Here is a 19,457-nt window from a genome sequence, read left to right on the forward strand (position 1 = left end):
ACTGCGAGTGGTTCAATCGCGATTGCGCCCTTCTCGTACCACGTTCCAATTCAAAATAGCTGGATAGATTACTGTTAGTGCGTACTGCTGCCATTGGCAAGGTATATAACATGAAACAAATTTGGGGCCAAAGTTAAACATCTCCAAGGTCTTAAAAGATAGTTCCACTCCACCCGGTCAAACGCTTTCTCGGCGTCCAGCGTGATTAAAATTTCATTGCAATTGTGACCGGGTGGAGCAGAAGTAAACAGTTGTGCTGGTTGTTCTGCCTCAGTTTACATTAAAGTTTAAAGTTTAGTTAAAACAAATGCAAGGAGGAAAATGCTTACCTGTGTCTTTGTTTTAAACTAAACTTCAAACTAACTAAAAACAATTAAATATAAATATTAAGAGACACAAATGTATGTACAAGTAAAAACAAACAAAACTATATTTTTAAAAACAGTACAATGTAAATTATGTATTAAAATATATAATTTATTGGAACTAAGCTAAAAAATAAATATGAAGGTCAATTAAATTATAGAACATGATGTAAAGTTATTTTTTTAATTTAATAGGTGCATTTTAAGTGTATTTATTTATTTATTGTTCTATTTATGTATTTCAGTTTTTATTTCTAATTATGACAGTTTCAGTCCTCCATATGTTAGAGCAGTGCGAGGACTAAAACATGCAGGATTAGTGACCCTGGAGGACCAGAACTGGACACCACTGGTTTAGAATGTCTTCTCCACATGTGGAAGAAGGTGCAGCCTGAAGGAGCAGTTTGGTTTTTAAGAAGGACAATAATTCAGTGGTCAGATGGACYAAGGTCACTCAGGTTTTCAGGTTTTCTTTTATTGTTTGTTTCACAACAAAAAGCTTTAGTTGCATCTTTAAAGTGGGAGTTCAGGTGAATGAATACCATGTACAGCAGTGTTGTGACACCTTTACATCCTCTTACATGTTTTCTCCTGCAGGTGGGGCTGGTGTACATGTTTAATCTGATCGTGGGGACGGGCGCTCTGACCATGCCCAGAGCTTTCGCCACAGCCGGCTGGGTGGTCAGCTTGACTCTCATCTGCATTTTAGCATTTATGAGGTGAGATTTATTCCTCCTCCCCTTCACCGTGGGAATAAATGTCTCCTTCCGATCCTCCATCTTTAGTCCGACTGTTTTAATGTGTTGAGTTTATATTTTCTCTCAGATTTGCTTTTCTTTAACAGTTTTTATTGCTTCTCAGCTCCCCGCAGAACACATTATTCAGACTTTATTGGCAAAGCATGTGCAAGGTCAACCGTGTTTCTTTTCTCTGGTGAACTGGCGAGTAGTTTCTAGAATAATTCTGCTGGCCCAAAATGAAAATAAGAACCACAGAATGGAAAAATATGATGCGGCTGAATAATTCATTAAATTTTACAAGTTTATGCAAAAATGATTCCTCAGACTCTGTGAATAAAGACCAACCAATAAGGGTCATTTTTTTAAAGAAAATTTGAAGGTTCATGAATTAAAATGATAAAAAGTGTCATTTTTTTCATATTTACCTTTTCAGGGAATCCAACAGATTTACTCATTAAACTATAAAAACAAACTTATTGGCACTTACTATTAATATTATTATATTATTGTTAGAATAAGGAATTTAGAATAAGGAATATATTTGAAAAACTGTTTACAAAACACCCCAGGTTTTAGTGCTCAAAGTTCTTGATGACTCTTTGTTCAGACACCGGTTTAACCTGCGTCTTGTCCTCCGTCAGCTACATGACCACCACGTTCGTGATCGAGGCGATGGCGGCGGCCAACGCTCAGCTGAGCTGGAAGAAAAGAGAGAAGGAAGAGGTGAGGTGATGGATGTTCTGACGGCACAAAGTGTGTTCCTATGTAAATGTCTGTAATGGGACGTTGGTTGGATGGATAGCTCTCCATTTGTTGTGACGTGCCATTTAAACACGACGCCAAAGAAGCAAATGATGCTCAGCTTCAAGGGGAGTTTTAGTAGGACAACAAGTAAAACACTGTTTACACTCTGCTGCTATGAAGTGGGATCATTTTAGTTTGAAATATAAGGAGTTTATAGTTGACTCAGGAAATAAAAACTGCTGTTATGTTCAACTTTTTAAGGGAAGAGGCTTTCTCRTCCAGGCCAGGAGGKGTTGTGAACGATGARYTCGATTTTCTGCGCCGTTTCAATCTGCCTGTAGTTTAGTAATMGCAGCGGAGGAAGTGAATGAAGCAGGTCTGTGTCGACAAGGTTTTTAAATTAAATTAAACTAGTCTCACAAAGCCTGCAGTGCTCATTATCAGCTGTCACGTTCAGCTCGGAACTTCTCTCTTCCCAGTAGGGGATGGTTGTTTACAGCACCCACAGTTTCRAGTTAGTTTCTTATGCTGCGTTCACACCGAACACGATTTCAGCTTCAAAATCGCAGCCAACGCTMAAGTTGGTCGCTTGTGCACTTTGAGGTCAGACGCAGGWCAGCTCTTGAAGCGCTGCACGGCAACAGCCTCCCCGCCCCTCCCTCCTCTGTCGGGCTCTGTTTAATGTTGGACGAGGAAGTGGCTTTGCTGTATTTACAGAGAGCAAGAGCATGTCACGTTCATCAGATAATTAATTCATAATTAATTCACCAGATAATTCAGAGTAGAGGCTCACAGCTCGCTTTCAGGACTATTTTTCCAGTCTGATGGGCCGCTGCCACACATTGGTGCGGATATCTCCTGTCAGGACACCGACTGCAGGCACTCGATTTCAGCTAAAGAGCTCCTCTCCGTCTGTTTCAGGTTAGTGGACATCATTCAGTAAACTGGCCCGTCAGGAAATATGTCACTACGTCACACAGTGGAGTCTCTCTGATTGGTTGATGCAGCGCGTCGAGCTGCAAAAGTTCAGATTTTCTAACTTCAGCGATTTGCGCCTCAGCGCGTCGAACGCTCAGATCATTCAAATCGTTCAAATCGCGCTGCTCTAATCGCGCTTGAGGCGCCGCAGCACTTCCCGACGTTGCTTGAAGCGCGTCCACCATAGACTTTGCATGTAAACCTGATGCTCCTGATGCTGAAATCGCGTTGGGTGTGAACCATTAGCTTAGCTTCCTTCATGGTGGAGCTGGCACTCTGCATACGTCACAGCTAAACGTTAYCGATTGGGTAAAATCAACCCAATCGTTGTAAACTTCAACAGAGGCCACGCCTCCAGCAAGAAATCACTTCCAAAAAGCWGAGAGTCCAGACCCTCTGTAGGAAGCAAAGAGAACAAGAGGCTGTTTTTACCAGACTAGGTTTCTCCTGAAACTTTACAACAAACTGTACTTGTTCAGTTTTCTTTTTCTGATTGTTCTGAACGCTTCAGAGCAGCTCCTACAGATGATCATRAGTTAATCCAGTGGTTCCCCACCCTGGTCCTCAAGGCCCACTATCCTGCCTGAGGGGAAACAACTAAAACCTGCAGGGTAGTGGGRCTTGAGGACCAGGGTTGGGGACCACTGATTATTCGGCAAGATTCAGCCAAAACATACTCCTTTTTTTTCTTTTTTTTTTTGTGGAAGCAAAAAGAATGGACTCAGAATCCGTAATCAGACATAAAAACACGGTTTTAGTACCAAAACTGCAACACAAACCCTGACTGGTCTAAAGTCTGTCTCTTTTGATGTCATTTTGACAGTTTGACTTTTTTAAGGAGAAACACTAACGTTTCTTTTCTACTGCAGTAAAACCAATCTGACTGGACTGTACTCAACTTTTAACCTCTGAAAAGAATTCCCACCTTTAATTGGATGTTGTTGTTATTTTGAAGGTGCCCAAACTGATCACAGTTTAAAAGTGGCTCCGGCCTCCCGTCTGTAAAATCCCAATTTGGATGAAGTCATCAGTGTAGAYCTCTGGTCAATTATCAGGGGAAATAACCAGTCTTAAATCATTTTTTTACTTTGACTAAGAAAAAGACTTGGCACTCCCAGAATGGCTCGGCCTTTGCTTTTTGTTTCCCCCTCGGTGCAGAAGTCATCTTGCTTAATGCCCCTGGGTTTCCATTTCAGGAGTTATGATCCTGTGGACAATAGCCCGGCGCGAACGCTCAGCCTTGATTCATGGCTGCTGTACTCCTCAGCATTTTCCTCCCACATAATGGAAAACAAGAGAGGAGTACGACAGGAAATGTTTACTGCTGAATGCCTTTTATTTCTCTCTGCATGAATGGAGCCTATTAACATCCACACTTTTTTTTCTCTCCTTTCTTTCACACTGACTGACGCATCATCATCAGAGGTGCTGTAGACGTTTCATTTAGCAGAAGCACAAGTTGGAGAACAATCTTGTACGTAGATTATCAGCTGTTTATTTAAATCTGGTTGAAATGAACAATAATAATTTGTGGGAGAAGACGAGGAACAGAATTTCTGCTTTAGTGATGAATGAAGTCCTAATAATTTAAATGTCAAACAGCTCTGCAGCTGAATAATGCTCTGTGAAATGTTTGGCACTAGATAAGTAGCTTTGCTCTCTGTTGGGTTTTTAACAAAAGCTATTTATGCAAATGCTGCTTTATAAATCTTTATCCATTCTGTATTACACGGTTATTAATTCTGTGGTTAATTACAAGTATAAATTGCAGCAGCAGCTAGTGCTAACAGTTCTGGTGAAACGTTAACACTTCCAGTAGGGTTTTCATATTTCTGCTGAAATAACCATGTAATAGCAAATTGACAACATTGTTTATCTAACATTATTATTAAGTAAAAAAACAGTTTTGGCTGGAATGAAGTCATTATAGACACTTTCCAGATGAAAATCTCTTTGATCTGTTTCCTGTTATGTTCTCATCAGTTTTTTTTCACAGTTTTAGGTCATGTAAATAAATTAGGGGTGCAACAATACGTGTACCCATATCGAACCATTCAATACAGTGCTTTTGGTTCAGTACACACCTGTATCGAACAATACAGGTTTTTAACATTTATTTTATCAGCTTGTCTTCTGAAGATGCTCTGTGTTGAAGGATCAGTTTATCTGTGTTCGACTACTCCACCTAGGCTTCATATTCGAGAGCAGATCCACTGAGAAACTTGCTGTTTCAGCAACATTTAATAAAAAAACTGTACTTTTGAGGTTAAACAAATGTTCATAATTAAAGTAAATTACAAGTTAAAAGGGGCATGGAAATTTCTCTTTTTTGGATCAAAACAATATCGAACCGTGAGACTAAAGTATTGAACCGAACTGAATTGTGAATTTTCTGTATCATTGCAGCCCTAAAATAAATATATTAAGTTTAAAACAAACAGTAAAACTTTTTTTGTTAGTTTCCTGAGGGACCAGGATACAAAGTAAATGAGGGACTTTCTGCTCAGCTTCATCGTGTTTTGTTGCTTGCAAATATTTTTCCTTGCTGAGCAGAAATGCTGCTTTTTAAGAATAAATAAAAAAACAGAAAAATTGGTAGCAATTTTACGTTTACTTTGTAGTTCAGAGTTTTTACTTGTTTTTACAAAAGAGGGTTAGAGCCTCTGAGGGGAAAATATTCTGACATTTTTCTTAGAATTCTTAAATTAAAATGAAAATAAATTAATAATATTTTATTTTTAATAGCAACTTTGTTTCATACATATTAAATTTTCTTTATTTAAGCAGATTTAAAACCCCGTTGAGACCGAGATTTCATCTTCACATATTTGGATGTTTAGTTACAGTTTGTCATTTCAGACTCTAGATGTCAGTAAATTGTTGTAATTTTTATGTAAATAAAAGAATTAATTTGTGGAATTTAATTTAAAAGTGAAAGTCATGTCTGAGTTGCAGGATGAAGAAGTAAAGCCTTCCCTGTTAGCTGCTGTTTGACTTTCCTCCTTTTGGAGCCTGAGTTTGACTTTGATGGTGTGTCTGCGCCTCCAGGCATGAAGAGTTTTCTGATTCTCACTGCTGTTTGTCTGCTGTTGTGCCAGCCTACTTGTGTCTGCTGTTTGTTGCAGAGTCATTACTGGCTGTCATTCTTCATCTCTCCTGCATTAATTCAGCTGACGGCGCTCACAAATTTCACTACTGCTGACAGTTAATTGACAATAATCTGCACGGACTGTGGGAAATTACGAAATGCGACGTGCCGGTGATGTGATTGTTGAGGCTCGCGAGCCGCTCCATCCTCCCAAGTGCTCCCCAGCTGTTGGCTGTAATTTCCAGATGTTGCCTCCCCCGCGTCAAATCCAGAGCAAATAAACACAGCGTTAATAGCTTGTAAAGTGACGGTTGTTTATGTAGAGGAATTAAGAAAACAAAGGTGCCAATTATGGAACTCTCTGTGTATTGCTGCCCAAATCAAATTCTGGAAGTGGTCATTCAACTAGATCTGTTACAAAAGGACAAGTGATATTACCAACTTTTAAAAACTGTTACGGCCAGAGGTCTTTCTTCTATGTTTATACTAAAGCATGGAATGACATTCCTCAAAACATAAAGTCCATTTCAAAACTACAGCCCTTTAAGAAGAATCTTGTCTGCCATCTGCTGGACACTTTTTGTTGTGCTCATATTTAGATGTCCTATTTTGCAAATGCTGCCTTTTTGAAATTTGGTATGCTTGTTTGTCTTTGTGTCTATGGTGTATAATGATGTGATTGTGATGCTGTATTTCTGAGTGTTTTYTGTGCTGCAGAACAGGAACCTGCTGTAAAACAGCAATTGTGCTGAGTCAGGCTTGATTTTTAATAATCTTTTCCTGTTAAATAAATAAATCAAATCAAATCAAAGCCAAAACAGAGCTTCAAAGTACCGTTTCGTCCTCCACAGATGGACAACAGCGACTCCAGCTCCGACTACTCAGACGATGACGTTATGGGCCGAGGCCGAGCAGAACCGGAAACTAAACCCATCCTGTCTGTCCGTGAGTGGTGATCTTTTCTTTTTACTTTTATTTTAAATTACTTTTTAAAGATTAATACCGTGTTTTATTTGCTTGTTTTAAAGTAAAGATATGTGTTTAAATCCTTTGTTTAAATACCTTTTCAGCTTTTATTTTCTCATTTTCATGTTTCACCACAGCTTTGCTTGCCTTATAGGAATTATTTTTTGCTTATTAAATATCAAATTTATGGGGCTACTTCTTACCAACTTCAAAGTTTCAAAGTGTTACATCAAAAGGTGAAGTTTTAGTGGAGGTGTAAAAATCTGCCTTTTTTGCATGTTTTCGGACAGTAATTTATGACTATTTTTGCTTTTTTGAGGTCCAGTTTCTCAAAATCTACGCAACTGAATTATCTGAAAAAAAGTGAGCACCTTATACTATTGAATGTCAATAATAATAATAATAATTTTTTAGTTTGTGGGTGTCAGACTTTCTGAGATATGATGGTGTGAAAATGGCTTCGGCTTATTGGATCATAATTTTCATTTGGTGCGATTTTGTCTGTTTTTTCCATTTTGGGACTCAATATTTTCAAAAATGATTCAAACAATGGGGTAAATACTTCTGTTTTTTGTTAAATATATGTTTGTCAGTCAGCAAAGTAATTTCCTTGGATTTTAGAGGATTGTGTCCATTGTTTTTGCTCCCCTGAAAATAGCACTTCACACTGTCAAAATGCGGCACAGCTGGTCACGACGATAGTTAAATTATTGCCATTTTAAAAGTACTTGCCTGATTTTGAAACTTTAAAGTGCAGTGGATTTCATTTTTGATTCTCTAACAAATAAAATTTTTAACAATAGCAGTAAAAGTAGTTGAAATATTCCTTTGGGATACCTATTTTTGCATTTTCTCCTTGGTTTTGGCAGAGAGATCTGGTCCCGTTGATCATTTCGACATTGTGGAGCGGATCGAGATGGGTCAGATGGCCTCCATGTTCTTCAACAAAGGTAATGTTCTTCTTGCCTCAAGCTTTGTTCTCGCTCCGTAATATTCAATTACCTGCAGATGCCATCATCATTAACCACGTCTAATATTTATGGACGAGCCGGACGGCTGTGCAGGGGCAATTTATCACAGATTTTTTTTTAATGTTCAGTGCTCATTTACAAAGGAAGGCTGGTGGCGGTTAATTGGATGTAATTARATATGGATAAATTGCCTTTGGTTATAATCACCTGTTTGAGAGCACATCAGGCCTGAGCATGTTTGTACCTTTTACTCYTGGAAAATACCTGTTCTGGAGCTAATGAAGCTGACTCCTGATGGTAAACGGGAATCACCTTGAGCCAGAGAGAGAAAGAGAGCCCTGCAGCTTTCCAATCCTCATTCATATCAATGATTGTGTCAGCATGCAGAAACACCCTTCCCTTCGCCTCCTCCTGCGCCATGTCTGCTTGCATTAAGCCAGCTCTGTCCACATGGCTTCGGACTCGTCAGCGTCGCAGGAAGAAGAGAACAAAGGTCAAAGCTGTGACGGCGTCGTCTGCGCCGCCACGCTCCGTCCTTCAGCCTTTGAACAGCAGGTGGCGCACTCGGCACGCAGCGAGTCACCCGGCGGCTCGTGTTCACACCCGCACGTGTGAACGCGCTCATGCATGCCGTCGTGCAGCTCACGCTGTTAAAGCTGCAGRGTGCTCCCATCCATTCAGCCTCTTGTCACTTACTCGATCGCCTGCCTCTTAAAGGTGCTTTAGAAAAAACAAACAAAAAAAAACATGGCTGATGACCTTACTCACCATGAAACGCAGGCTGTGCAGGGAACACGTGGCGGGATCGATCGGTAATAAGGAAATGAGTTTTCTCCCTCCTCACGCTGTGGGAAAGCTGCTCCGGCTCTAATCAGAGGAAACTGAAACAGCCGTGAGCTCCAGCTCAGGTCTTGGTTTGTCCTGACAGCATATAATAATCATTTTATTATTTGTTTGGTACCACTTTACTATAAGGCTCCCCATATAGATGCTTATAAATAGCTTATAGATAGGTTATTAATTAATCTGTGAACACTTTATAAATCATTAATAAGTGTTTATTATGCATTAATTAAGGATGAGAAAGAGACAAAACTGTCTGGTTTCTTGCCAAATAGTGAGACAAATCTGTTCATGTACATATTACATCTAAAACATTTCAGACCAGGTTTCTACCTTGTAAACACAATTGGAATCACATATTGGAAACACATATTTTACATATAATATTGTACTACTGCATTGTACATATCCACAACTATCAAAGGGAGTCTTATTGTAAAGCATAAAACAATACATTATTTATAAGGCTTCCTTATACACGTTTATTAGTCATTAATAAATAGTCAACTGTCTTCACTTTACAATAAGACTCCCTTTGATGGTTGTGGAAATGCAAATTGCAGTAATACAGTACAATATTATGTGTAAAATATGTGTTGTTGTGTTTACAAGGTTYAAACTTGMTCTGAAATGTTTAATATAACACTTTAGATGAAATACGTACATGAACAGATTTTTTCTCATTATTTGGCAAGAAACCAGACAGTTTTGTCTCTTTCTCATCCCTAAATAATGCATAATAAACACTTATTAATGATTTATAAAGTGTTTACAGATGAATTAATAACCTATGTATAAGCATCTATAAGGGGAGCTTTATTGTAAAGTGTACCATTTGTTTTAAAACAAACCAGCAGTTTGAACAGATTCCACCAAACAAAGTCTTGTTTTTTTATACAGTAATTCAGTTTTATTGAAAATCAATTCTTTACACACACAAATAAATCAAGTTTTACTCGCTGAACGCTGCTTTCCGTTGATGTTATTATGACACGACACGTTACGGCGCAGTCTGTTTTGAAGACTGATGCTGAGCCTGAACTCTGTTTTGGCTTCTTCTTAATGGGACCTCTGCACGTGAATAAAGGTAATTAACCAGAATGAATGCAAAKAGGTTCATTCTCCTGTGCTGAATTTACACACATTAAGGCGGCGTAACAGCAGCTCGTCGTTCTGTTGAGATAATAAAGTGCAGACGTGACTTCTGTCTGTCGGGCCYTCCTGCACCTTTGCAGGCGATTAACAGGCCGCCTCTCCTGCTGCTGGAGCGGCAGAGTTAGAGGACATCTGACTTCCTCTTAGGATGAAATTGACGTGACAGCAGCGGCAGTGGCGGCGGTGCTGAGGCTGAGGCAGGCTTGGAATAAGTCCATGGYTATGGTATCAGCCTGACCTGCAGCCGCTGACAGGAATGTTGATGGAGGCAGGTTTATCTGCGCCCCTGTGGAAAGCGGTTGCTGTAACCTTCACACTGATGATTTGAAAGTTGATTAAAAGACGACTTTGGCTAAAGTCACAAAGACAGACTGGCCGAGAGTGCTGTCCTTGCATCAGCATCTTGTCTCAGCTTTTCTTACCTCTGTGTTGTGATGTGTTGGAAACGCTGCAGCCGTGCAAACACCAGGATTGTTTCTGAGCCATCGGTCCCCTGACGTAAACAGCTCCGTGGCCACGAATACTAATGAACTTAGCTCTAACACAGGCTTCTGACTTTAATTAAAGCCAAGCATGAACATATAAGTGACTTCTTTTTTTTAAATGTCTGCTGAGATGAAAGTTGGAGTCATTTTGAAGATAAATGCTCATGTTTACCTCAGTGTTTGTCGCCATCATTTTCTATAAAGCGCTGCTACAATAGTTGTGTGTGTCAGCGTGCTGAAAGATGCACTTTAATTTCAGGGGCACGTTAAATCAAGGCTGACTGCTATCAAGCAAACAAATCAATATTCAAAGTGTGCTGCCTGGAAAGAGCTGTTTGCTTCATGAAGGCTTCATTTGTTTTCTGAAATGAAACTAAGTTAAAACTCAGAATCATCTTGTTTCTGTCAAATCAGACGTCTGCTGCAGCACAGATTTATTCTGATATTCTCCACATCACAAACAAGTTTGGTACTGATGATTTCTCATTTGTTCCTCACAGATATTGTTAATGTTGCCTCCYAGGATTCCTTAATGTAGATCTGAACAGAAGATATTTGATTTCTCTCCATCAAAGATTCATTTTGTTGGTCCAACAAGCAGCAAAATTTAATTATACAAACAGAGGGGGACAAAAATCAGTTTCTTCCTCCATTATTTGTGAGATTTTAGGTGTGAGGACAATTTATTCTGAGGCTTTTTTTAATTAAAAGGACAGCTTCACTGTAGTGGCAAAACTAAAGTGTTTATTATACGGTTATTCAAAATAGTCATTTTCTTGTTACAAACTATAATCTTGTGAATAAACACTTACTCTAAGTTCCTTTCATATTCTTTTTGTCTGCTGCAGATGATTTTATGAGACCAATTTTTAAGCCCAAACAAAACACCATGATGAGTTGTGCCAAGTTTTCAGATAATTGGATTGAAAATAAATGAATAAAAAAAACAACCAAAGGCCATGCTGAGGAGCAAAACGACAGGTGGGGGCCAGAAACGCCCCTGGGACGTGTCTTTAAGCCGAGCTTCCTCATTACGGAGCACACCGCCCCACCTCCCACCCCACACACCCCACCCATGACTCCTGCAGGCTAGCAAATGAGGGAAAGTGAAAATAAAACTTAAAACTGTCCGCTGCTCTCYACACTACTGCTCACTCAGTGAAGCTCTTTTCAGATTCAAAATACCTTTGAGGAAATGTATTTTCAGATGAAAGGTCAACTGCATCATAGCGCACATGAGAGCCCCCCCGACTCCGGCAGGCTACGTGCTGAAATGGGRGTGGCCAAAGTGGTTGGATTTTCAAAAAGAGACAGYGACCAATTTCAAGGTGTTTAGAAACTGTCAAGATGAGAAGTCAATTGTTTTGGGGATTTTTACAAATGTATAGCTCTTTCATAAGCTGAAAATGTGACATAGTTACTTTATTTTAGTATAAAATTGAAATATAGGCTTGGAAAGCACATAATATTGTCCCTTTTAAATTAAAATTTTAAATAATTTTCAATGAATTTTGGTCACTTGTAGCACAGAAATGGCTGCACCGATCAACTTGAAATTTAGCAGGACTGTAGATGAGTCTGACCTTCGCTGCACCAGACAACGGTTTTACAGTAGACCCCATATTTAAAGAGGAGGCTCCATCTGAAAAGGGGGTGTCTGGACAAACAAAAATGCTTATAACTCAAAAACTATTCAACGCAGGAGCTTCAGATTTATTTGTTGTTTAGCTCTGAAGAAGGGGTGTCCATTGGGCCAATGAGACCCATCTCCCTCTCTGGACCCCCACCCAAAACAATAAATCTGTTCCGGTGAGTTCTGGTACATTGGTGCTCTGTATGCATGTGGGGGTCATCCATGCTACGGCTATGCTGTATCTAGTTTATATAAAATGTTTTAAACATAATTTGCAGTTCTCTTGTTGCTGCTCTTGTTTCCAGAGGAGGATGTGGTGTTTTTTCTGTCCTCTCTGTGGTTTCTGTAAGTTAACTAAGTGTAGTTTTACCTTTTTCTGCAGGTTTTTACAGACGGGCCGTCATGTCCACTGTCAGTCTGGTCAGAGGTAACGTGTTGATGGATAGTAATGCTTCTCACAGCTACATGAAAAAGCTGAGCTGCTAAACGAAGACGTATTTTGCAGCAGTTTTTGCCTGTGGCTCTGGGTAATTGGCAAATTTTAGTTACGGTTTTGTGAGGTGGTGRAGAACTGTGGCCGGGCTGCAGAGAACAGTACGTCTCACATCTATCTGCAAAGTAAAAACATGTCTAAGTTTGTGCAGCGATTAGGACAATAAGAATGACTTCTTTCATGGGACTGTTTGGTGGAAATAAACAACCAATGACACTCTGATACATTTGAGTAACATTTGAGGCAAGTTATCAATTAATGAACTCTAATTAATGAATCTAAAGTGGATTGATCTTATTGAGCAACTAACAATTAATTAATAAGCWGTCATTTTTTTCCCTATTTTATCAAAGGGTCTTTCCAAAACATGTCTAAAGTTTTTATAAGATACTGAATATTTAAAAAGAAGCAAACATTTCCTGCTGGCAGTGCAACACCATCCATTTACCACCATCATTTTAAGAAGAAAAAATGTGGCGTGTACTATTTATCATAACTCCAGTTGAACTTGTCCTATCAACACCATTTAAAAACCAATTTAAATTTTTTAAGCCTCAACTTTTGACTTAAATTGAAATGTTTCAGGTGGGGGGGCATCTTTCCTGTTAGAGTGATTTAAATCAGCCTTGTGACGCGCCGGCGGATGTTTTCAGTTAATCGAATGGAACAAATTTGAACTTAATAAACCTAAGTATTTGACAATTATTCGCAAGTTATTGTTTGCATCCCTATACTGAACCAGTAGTAAGAACAAAGACATTATACATTAAAATGTATCCGCGTGATAAATACACGTGTCAACCTTGAGTTTCTGTATGTTATTTTCTGTGCTGTAAAAACACAAGGCAGCTCCACAGAATATTTATAGTTTATTATACTTCAAGGAATAAAACTCAAACAGAATCAGATTTTTAAAGCTGAAACCTAATTATGCTCTGGTTCTGGACCAGTAGTTGGATAAAACAAGCAATCTGCCCTCATTAGCTGCCTGTGAACTGACACTTCATGGACCAAACACTGATTTAATGAAATGCTGAGACATTTTTTTTTTGGTTAGTTTGGATATAAATAGTTGTTTATTTGGTTCTGCTCTTGTTTTGGCTTCTATCACAGCTTAATGCAACCCCCCTAATAGGCCCCTTTAGTCCTTGATTTGATAAAGAATCTGTGTGGCCGGAGAAGCTGTAAATCTGTCGGCGTTTATTTCTTTTTAATGGACTTTACCCTCTAATTTCCTTGGCAGTAATGAATTAGCTGAGGGGCCCTGTTAGGCGGTAGAACCCCCCCTCATTTGAGAAACCAACGGGATGATGGATGTGTGGCTCGCTGCGCTGATGTGTCTGCAGGTGAAATCTGACTCGGTCCTATCAGTCAGGTGTTTGGACGAAAACAGGAGGACAGATGGTCAAAAGCCCCGCGGAGAGTGGAGGCTGATGGACGTTTTCCCTCATGGAGTGTTCGCTTTAATAATTAATGCCATTAATATTTTTCATTAATTAAAACACATGCCTGTGGCCTGGAAAAAGGACGGAGGGCTGTAACGAGAGGCGTGCAGATGAGGGTGTAATTTTAATATAGATGTTTGACATTCGTGCTCCGTCAGTGATGCATCTTGATGAAGTGTTTGGACGGCAGCTAAAAATGATAAATGTATTTGTTTGTCACCCGTTGATCCCGTGTTACTCTGAATCTGCTCATCGTGCGTCCCGAAGTCCTTCATCTCTTAATTCTTTGTGTCTTTCAGTGGGAGTCAACATGTTCTACATTTGCATCATCATCTATCTTTACGGAGATCTGGCCATCTACGCTGCGGCCGTGCCCATTTCACTCATGGAAGTGGCCTGGTGAGACAATATCAGCAACTTAAAGGTTGATTTTATTCTCTCTCTCAGTTCTGGTCTCCTCGCTGCCCTCCCACTCTGATCCCTCTGTGACCTGCTGAACTCGTAGATTAAGACAATAAAAGTTTGCTAGCAGAGACCTTGGGGCCTGCTCGCCTCTCTCAGCTGCTTCTGTTCACTTCCTCCCAGAAAGGTTTTTATTACCCGTCTGAAAATAAGACATTTTTATTTGGCTATGAGCTCATCCCCTTCTAGACGACAGAAATAGTCTTAAACCCCGCTGGTGGTTTTTTAAATATATTTATTTATTTTTATTTATTCATGGAGATGATTCAAAAATTGTGACAGTTACAGTTTTTGACATTTGGGTTTTTGGTAGTTTTGGGAAAATAATAAAAAAAGATTTAAGGAGGTAGTGTGCACTTACGCCGTTCACTTTGATTTAAAATGTTTTTATTGAAAAACAAATGTATAACCGTTTCTAAAGTAATAAGCAACAAGACAACACCTGTCCACATTAACTTTGTCATATTGAGGTCCTCCTGGGACCAGCTGGACCCTCGATCTTCCCCCAGGGGTCTGCAACCTGCGGCTCTGGGGCCACATGTGGCTCTTTGGTCCCTCTGCAGTGGCTCTTTGAAACTCTTTGACCAAACATAACAGAATATATTAGTTTTTTTTATACACACAACAGAAATCAATTTGTATTCAAATATGTGATCAATACGACTAATAAAAAAAGTAAAACCGGTTAGCTCATGCTAGCCTGTTGTTTACGTAAATAATCCAACTTCTTTCTATGATCTTTCTCTCAAATCCATCAGAATTATCTTTAAATAATTTGAAGACTACATAATAAGAATCAGAAAAAAATGCCTGAATAATTCAGTTGTTCTAGTTTTTATGAAATTCAGTATAAACTATATACAGCATTTTTCTTGTTTACACGAATGTGGTGTTTTTATTTGTCCTGATGTGTATAATAATAAATAATAATAATAATAATTTGTTTTAGTTTTATAATGTCACCTCCACTGACCGTAAAGGTTCCCAAAAAGGCCTTGAATAGGCCAGCGGACCACCAGTTGATAATCACAGTTGTAGCTCGTTTTGAGGCTCTGAACACGTTATTAGTGAACCGAGGAGCAGAAATGGCTCTTTTGATCGTAAAGGTTGCAGACCCCTGCCTCAGTCCAACGTGTGAAAAAGWAGAATTATTATTATTTGCCTGTTTTTATTTATGACGCTGTTGTAACTCTTCTCTTTTTTTTAATCACTGTTTTTGTAAAATCTYTTCTAAATGAGGACGCTGATGTTGTCTGATCACATTAAGCTCTCATCACTTTACTGAGCTTCCAGCAAGAGTAACTAAGATTTAACTGAGATGTCATATTTCACTGCCACAAAATACAAACTTCTTACTGATGAGCTTGTCCCGTCACGCAGCAGTGATTACTGTCATTTAAACAGTTACAGTGCAGTTTTCTTCCCCCTCATTTTGGTCATTCTTAGAGACTAAAGCACAGCTTTGGTGATTATCTGTCTTCTGACGAGGCCGAGGTTAAATGAAATGTTCTGTTTGTTTCCTGCAGTGGAAATCACTCCTGCAGCACTGGAGGTGTGAAATACAACGATACAGACTCGTGCTGGGGCTCCGTCACCAGGAACAATGCGTACAGAATATTTCTGGTAAGTGCTGATTACTTTCCCCTCAAACTGTTTGCTTGTTCCTGTTATAGATAAATAAAATCTCCATGCATGAGCTCAGCCTACACTAATGACTGCTGTGAAAGGCCAGGCAGCAGTGAACGGGCCCATTAATATTCTGGACATGAAACTAAGCAGTGCAATCGTTTAAATAATGGATGGATTTGTCATCTGAGCAGTTTAATTGACATATTATTGTAGTTTATGGCTGTTAATGTTAAACAATGTCTGGTTAGATGTAAAGCTTTCCCTGTATTACTCTAAAATGTGAAATTTCATTCAGATCGTTGATGTTTACAGAAAACTTGGAGTCAGTGTTGAATGAAAGTTCTAGCTTCTGTCCAAATGTTTTAGTTTTAAACTGTTTAACTTAGATTTTCTTTACTTATTAAAACCTCTGCAGCGCACGGGAAATGTTTTAATGTCCTTGAAGTCTTGAGCAAGCCAAACTCTGATTTCCACTCCTGCTTTAACTTTGAACGACGACAMTGATAGATGTGCCGTGTAATTTCTGAGCCCCGGGTTTCTCCTCCCCTTCTCCTTAGGATTTAATAGAATTAGGAAGAAAGGGAAAAAAAACGCCAATAAATGAAATGTTCTCTCCTCCGTCCTCCTGTGGGATACTACATAATGCAAATTTAAATAATGCTGATTTATATTCTCCGGTCAGTATGTTTACACTTGCAGTTTCAAAGACTAATTTTTCACTTTCAGCACAATCAGCCATGCAGCTGTAACAACACCTGCTGAAGGGTTTTATATATATGTGCATTTTAAAACACATTTATTCTGGTAATAAGAAGTTGCTGATCATTTTGTCCAGTTTCTCTGACACTGGCTTAAACTCCTATTTGTGTGCTATGTTGATGTGTTTTTGGGAAAAAAGAACCTGAATTGAATTCAATCGAAATTCATTTCGTTTCATTTCTTCATTTATTGTGTATTTGAATAGGGACAAGTGTCAWGTATTAACAATATACTACAACATTTATAGCAGAGCTAATTTACAATGGCCATCCCTAAATCATATCGTGACAGACTTTGTGATATCAAGAAATACCAAATCGTCATCCAAACATATCGTTGTAATATTCAGTTCAATTCAAATTCAAAAATACTTTATTGATCCCAGAGGGAAATTAGGTTATTAGGTAATATCATATCYTGATAAAGCTGGTGATTTACACCCCTACTTGTGACTTGTCCAGGGTGTACACTGCCCCTCGCACTGTGACTGCTGAATATGGGCACCAGTGACCCCAGAACAGGTATAAACAGGTATAGATAATGGATGYATGATTTTTTTTTTCAGTGACCTTAATCCTCTTTTATGACTCTTAGTTATTGGAGGTTAATATTTAATTTGTGYAATCTTTTCTGAAATACTCTACATTGCAGTTAATTATGCTGTGATGATAAATGTCTTACTGTGATTCTGTTCTGCGTCTGTGTGTACTTTAGTTTTCACAGTCAAAGCTCTCTGTCCTAAAGACACGGTCCAGATCAGAACGATGACTGTAAATTATTAAGAAGCTCTTATCAGGTGTGTTTTCTGCTCCGTGGGGAGAATAATCAGAAGCTGACCCTGTGAGCACCCAGCAGCTCTGTTCTGTCAGTGAGCTTCAGGGTGTCAAGGTGCCCTTCTTCCACCGTCTTCATCMGAGAGAGCCGCTCTGTCTCGGACCGCTTTCACTCGGGTCCAGAAGTTTGATATGAGCTGTCTGGGGAAGCCATGCTCAAAATTACTTGCTGAGAGCTAAACTTTTATGATATATTAATGTGACCTTTATCTCTCTGAAGAAAGATCTTCCAGCTCTCGTAATAATTTCTTCTTCACTCTGGTGACTCTGCAGAGTGATTTATTTATTTGCACGAGACAGATATTCTGTAGAACCGACACTGGCATAAAGACGATCAAACCACTTCTAAAAGTCTGAAGTCTAAATTGTTTTCAATGGGAAGTTTAGTTTTCACTAATTTGTACAGTTTCTTGTCTCTTGTGAAGCATGGAAAACATCAAATTAGTTTTTAGTGTTTTTCAGGTCTGGATAAGCAAGAAAATGTAGTATATATTTTTCTGTTGTAATTCTTTTATACCTGTGCTATTTTTTAAAGTTACATTATTTTATTTGTAGTGTACTGATGGACCAAAGTTCTCTGAACCCTGTACAGCAGGCTGTATGTTCAGACATACGGAGGACCAAAACTGTCATAATTAAAAATAAAAGCGGAAAGATAAGTCTCTTGACGGATCATATTTAATTTTTTTAAAATTATTTTTCCCGCAAGTCTTTCTATTTCATTGTGTTGCTTTTACATTTCTCTATCTCTTGTTTTTACRTTTACCTTATACATTTTTGCCTCATTATGTAAATAAGGTGGGCGGAGCTTCTTGGGTCGGCTCCTCTCCTGTTGGTCAACAGACAGGAATTTAAATATAATAATGTTTCCCACAAGTCTTTATTTCCATGTGGTGCTTTTACTACTTTATTTCTCTGTCTCCTGTTTTTATTTACTTCATTTAATTGGTGCATTTTAAGTATGTTTATTTATTTATTGGTCCATTTGTATATTTCTTTTATTTCTAATTATGTCAGTTTGGGTCCTCCATACAGGCATTTTCTTTCTGCTGGAGAGAAATATTCAAGAAATTCTAACAAAACTTTTGATGTTCATGATTTTACTCTATATCACATTGTGAGAACGACTGAATGAATAAATAGTGATAAGTGTATTTTAGGGTCAACGCTTAGAGCAATGTTGGTTTCCTTTAGTGTCCCACTGTGGGCTTGTTCCTCCATCATATGTCCGTCACATGAACTGTCAGTTCTGACACTGATGCTCAGCCTGGAGGGGAGCCGGGTTATAAGTGTAATGTCAGAGACATGAAATTAGCTGAAATCTGTTTGCCGCGTCCTGTACTGTCACACTCGCTTTCACTCAGGCCACGAGCCAGAGGAGTCCGGTTAATATTCCATCAGGTCGGATCTTTGATTCGATCATTACTGACTTCACACATCAYCTCTGTCAGCTATCGACCTGACAGCCATTATCCTCGTTTAAACTTCTGTAAGCTCTTAACTCAATTATTTGATTGAGATTTTCTCAGCTGCCTATTGATTTTCATGTTCTTCTCTGAAGTGAACTGATGAGGGAATATMCTTTCAATATTTGGGATATTTGCTGCCTCTGGTGGTCCGACCGGAGAATAAACCCGTGTGTTGACGGTGACCTTTAACACAGATTTGATAGAAAATATCAAGCTGTCGTGAACTAGCTTTTGCTTTAGCTTCAGTTGAACTTATGCCCTTAATTGTCCCCTGCTAAGGCTTCAGTTTTATTTAGTATTCAACCATGCGGGCTTTGCCACAGTGGCAGTGGTCGGTCCAGTCAGATCTGCTGGGCAGCCAGTTCAATTTAAATGTTTGATACATTGTTCTCCCTGAAC

The 19,457-nt window shown here is 38.9% G+C and overlaps 1 protein-coding gene across 1 annotated transcript in view; it reads left to right on the forward strand.

Annotated features, from left to right (window-relative positions):
• tmem104 (transmembrane protein 104) overlaps positions 1-19,457 on the forward strand; it is a 51,234-nt gene that overhangs the window by 5,448 nt on the left and 26,329 nt on the right. The window contains exons 4-9 of the mRNA XM_014010314.1: positions 963-1,084; positions 1,747-1,828; positions 6,767-6,860; positions 7,751-7,831; positions 14,206-14,305; positions 15,895-15,991. Of these exons, the coding sequence (XP_013865768.1) occupies positions 963-1,084; positions 1,747-1,828; positions 6,767-6,860; positions 7,751-7,831; positions 14,206-14,305; positions 15,895-15,991 (576 nt within the window). The remainder of the gene's footprint in view (positions 1-962; positions 1,085-1,746; positions 1,829-6,766; positions 6,861-7,750; positions 7,832-14,205; positions 14,306-15,894; positions 15,992-19,457) is intronic.

This window comes from Austrofundulus limnaeus, unplaced genomic scaffold (genome assembly GCF_001266775.1).
Source record: "Austrofundulus limnaeus strain Quisiro unplaced genomic scaffold, Austrofundulus_limnaeus-1.0 Scaffold67, whole genome shotgun sequence".
Classification (NCBI taxonomy): domain Eukaryota; kingdom Metazoa; phylum Chordata; class Actinopteri; order Cyprinodontiformes; family Rivulidae; genus Austrofundulus; species Austrofundulus limnaeus.